The sequence below is a fragment of the Cryptomeria japonica genome, chromosome 6 (assembly GCF_030272615.1).
Source record: "Cryptomeria japonica chromosome 6, Sugi_1.0, whole genome shotgun sequence".
NCBI lineage: Eukaryota > Viridiplantae > Streptophyta > Pinopsida > Cupressales > Cupressaceae > Cryptomeria > Cryptomeria japonica.
In genome coordinates, this window is record NC_081410.1 from 563,582,222 (window position 1) to 563,586,509 (window position 4,288).

Below are 4,288 nucleotides of genomic sequence, written 5' to 3' on the forward strand. Positions count from 1 at the left end.
ACACAAAACACATACATATCTATTTGAAGTAAGTTGTTTGACATGCATCCATTATAAGAAAAAACAAAACACAAGCATATTAGTTGTCCTAAGGGAGTTACAAAGGCTCACGCCATTGACATTTAAACCACGTCTGCCAAAAACAATACTAAACATTAATAAATAATAATATATATGGAACATTTTTAGGTTTCCCCTCTGCTGTGATCTCCCCAGATCTGAACGCAATCAAGAAAGTCTTAAGAAATGGAAATAAGATTGAAATCTTTATATATCACATTGCCTGCATTCCAAATCAAGATCCCCATTTGCAATGGCTTCAAATACTCCATTAAAGCTGCTTCTCATCTTGCTCTTCCTTGTACTATGTACACCCTATTCCAGAGCATTTGTGGAAAAGAAGATGGTGTTTTACATGCATGACACTTCGACTGGATCAAAGATCACAGCCATAAGAGTTGCAGGAGTAAATGGGTCTTCCTCAGATTTGGTGGCATTTGGAACAGTACTCGTTACAGACGACCTTCTAACTGAAGGAGTTGAGCCATCCTCCAAGGTTGTGGGTAGAGCGAAAGGAATGTATTCTTATGCAGACCTTAAAGGTGCTTCTTTAACTCTGGCCTTATCTGCTGTGTTTGAGAACGAGAAGTTTAATGGAAGCACACTTCAATTCCAGGGAGTGGATCCTTTTTTTCAGAGTCCAAGGGAGGTTTCTGTGGTTGGAGGAACTGGGCAGTTTCGATATGCTCGTGGGTACGCAGCACTTTATGATGCTCGCATCACTGGTTTTAACACCATAGTGGTGTTCAATATTACGCTTAGATTGGATTAGGGTTACCAGTTAATACAGCATAACTGATTGTAACACCATTGTGATGTTCAATATTACGCTTAGATTGGATTAGGGTTACCAGTTAATACAGCATAACTGGTTTTAACACCATTGTGGTGTTCGATATTATGCTTAGATTGGATTAGGTTTACCAGTTGATACAGCATAACAGTTGCCCATGAATAGGCTTCGCTGTTAGCCAATAAAAAATGTTGTATCTTGAATGAATAAATCTCTTGCTCTTTATATCATTTTATTTCTGTTTGGTTTTTATTTGTTCATTTCTGTTTGTAATCTATTTGTTTTCTATCATTTTGATGATAGATCATTGAATGTGATTGGATATATTGATGCAAAAAAATTCATACATAATCTAATTCGAAAACATTCAAGATTAATATCTCACAGATTATAGAAACTTGATATCTGTTAAATCTCTATTCAGAAATATTGATTACCCAAAGTTTACTGCGTATTCACCATGATTTTAGATTTACGTATAGACAATTAACTTATTTGTTTATGGTTTGTACATCTGTTTTTTGTTTATCAATTGAACACAGTTGTTTACAGAGTAATCTTTATTGGGTAAATTTCTCATATGTTTGGGTGGTTTAGAAATTCGAATCTCTTTATTTTCATCTGTATATGAAGAATTAAGAGCATATGACTTTCCAATTCATCACGTAGCTACTTTTAACCATATTACAACCCTGCCCCATTGGAGTCTACAAATGTCATGTCTTGTTCACCTCCACAGTACTCAACGTGCCCTAGTATTCCTTCCTCAATATACTTGTTTTCCTAGACTAGCTATGGTGGTTTAAACTCTACACTTTAATTTTTTACTATATTTAATCGTTTTAAAAAAAAATTGGGATCTGTATATTAAATGTGATGTTTAAATATCAAATTAAATAAAGTATTGTTAGTTGTATGCATAGTCTACTGAAATATAAGTTATGAACAAACAAATAATATTATTAAATCAATTTTCTATTAAGTACTAGCAAATGTACATCATTGAAGGAATTTTTTTGCTGAAGTTTCTAATAGTGTGAATATCCTTATCAAAAGCTAAAGAGATTTGATGCTACAAATTTTGGCTATAGAAAATCTAGAAATGTTAAAAATAGGAGACAACCAAATATTAAGGTCATTAAATGATCTACATATGATTTTTATGAATAATACCCTTATTACCTTTTATAAACTAGAAATATAATAATATTCTATTCACAAAAAAAAATGCAGTGGTAGAAAACATACCCTCGGAGTCTATGTGAGGTCAAGCATAAAATAAATGATGAGAAAATTCTAAATGGGGCCAACGAAAAAACATCACAATAAAATAAAAATTCTAAGAAGTGAGAGAAACACAATATGCAATGAGATTACAGTCATCTAGTCTACCCCATACATTAGTGGGGATGGAACCATCATCAATCAATTCCAAACTAGTGATAGCTATTTTAAAATGATCTCCAACCCACTTGAGGAAAGAATTAAGACCTCCAAGAGCTTATATATTCTCTATTTCACAACTAATCCCTTAATATTCACTAGTGCATGCATAATAAGAAGAGTTTGAATGTCACAACCTTGCCAAATCTTCCTATCATAATACAAACCAAAGGAAACACAATTCTTGAGAAGAAATTTATAGGATTTAAGACCTTTATTTGTACACAAAATGCATCTATAAGTGTGAAATTCAATGTTCTATATTTAGACATCAATTATTCGCATGATCCCTCATTTCCCTTAGTGTAGGCAACCAATATTTCAAGCATATGGTAACCTTATGTTTATTATTGATAGTGACAATATAAAGTAGAATTTTGATAGAAATATAGAATTTACTCACCAAAGAAAGAAAATATAGGAACATGGTTTCTTTTGAACTTGTTTAATGGCTTGTTTTGTCAAAGGGTGAAGGGTAAGCATTCAAAGAAAAAAAGAATGATGTAAAATTTGACCATACTAATAGAGATACTACAACCACTCAATCTATGGGAAAGGAATGTGAAATTATCATTGATTTCTTTTCCATTATAAAATAAACCCAAAGAACTTGTAGGGAGTGTTGAGGAAATAGATTGCTTCTTTAAAGGGATCATAATTTTATGAATGAACTATACAAAAATAATCATTAAAAAGTAATTATTTGTGATTTGATTGCATTTATGAGAAAAATAAATTCCCTTCATAAACTATCACAAATATTTATCAATGAGAAGATTAAAAAACACAACTTGCATAAAAAAAGAGAAAAATCTAGAAGATAATCCTACTAAATGCATATGAAAATATTAAAGATATAATAAATCATTCCATCAATGGAGATGCAATACAATGCATCTAAATAATAGTTTGGATTATTGGGAGAAATATCTCCAACTCCAAGGACTTTTGGAATACTAAAATGAAGGACCACACTATATAGCCATAAGATTTCTTAGAATCAAGATCAATAAATAAAATTTGTTGTTGAGAAGCTACACATTCTATGTCCTTCCAAATGGCAATGACATTGTCAATGATGTAGTATCTCCTAATAATAAAAAAATGTGGATCTCATAAAAGTGATATATAGTAGATGTTAAGACATAAAATGTTGTCCAATATCGCTAGAAACATTAAACAAGGTAATGGGAGACCTATTCGATATGATCTTAGGATGCCCAACCTTGGATATTTTTTTTATTTTCTTGATTTATGATACTACCAAAGGATTTATTTTTCAATTCTACCTTATGTGTATGAATAATTTTAATACCAATATATAGCTAGGTAGCATTGAAGAAATCATAGGGGAAGCCATCAAGGTTGGTGGACTTATCATTGGCCATTTATAGAGGTATCAAGCAAATCTCATCAAAAGGGAGTAGAATATTGAATTATTTTACAAAAGTAGACAAATTTTGTTTAGGAATTGTTAGGAAAATGGTGTCTCAACCTTGCATTTACATAAGGTTACTATTTATATGAAGTTTTTATCTAAGCATGAATTGGTCCAAAATTTTCTCCAGAGATTCAAATTGGCTAGATAATCATGCTAGTACATTTTTGTTGCAATATCATGTCTAGATTTGGAGATATTAAAGTTTCAATTTTTAAAAGTTGTGAATGAGGCTTTCAAAGTCAATTTTGAAAGCATTAGAGGGTTTGAAATGACCTGAAAGTTTAATAACCAGTGGCGTAGGTTATACCTTGATTAAATGCTTTGCAAGATTCCAAAACTTCAAATGGTTTATCATTAGAATTCTCTAATCAAAACTTTTGGCCTTCAAAAGTTGGCTCTCCTAAAATAGGAAATATTAAAAATGCATTAGACACATAAATGAGTAGTAAAAGGGAGCTACATGTGTTGATGTGTGTTTTGACATAGGGCATCTAGGATTGGAGATAAGTTGAGCACCAATTTTTGCATGGTTTTAGCTCAAGGTTTTGTAA

The 4,288-nt window shown here is 31.6% G+C and overlaps 1 protein-coding gene across 1 annotated transcript; it reads left to right on the forward strand.

The window, feature by feature from the left end:
- Positions 1-238: 238 nt before the first annotated feature.
- LOC131068027 (dirigent protein 2) lies at positions 239-1,081 on the forward strand. Its single transcript, XM_058003234.2, has one exon. It carries the CDS (start codon positions 314-316, stop codon positions 830-832), a length of 519 nt encoding a protein of 172 aa, XP_057859217.2. The 5' UTR covers positions 239-313; the 3' UTR covers positions 833-1,081.
- Positions 1,082-4,288: the final 3,207 nt, after the last annotated feature.

Coding starts and splice junctions, on each gene's coding strand:
- LOC131068027 (XM_058003234.2), top strand. CDS start 314: ATGGCTTCAAATACTCCATTAAAGCTGCTTCTCATCTTGCTCTTCCTT.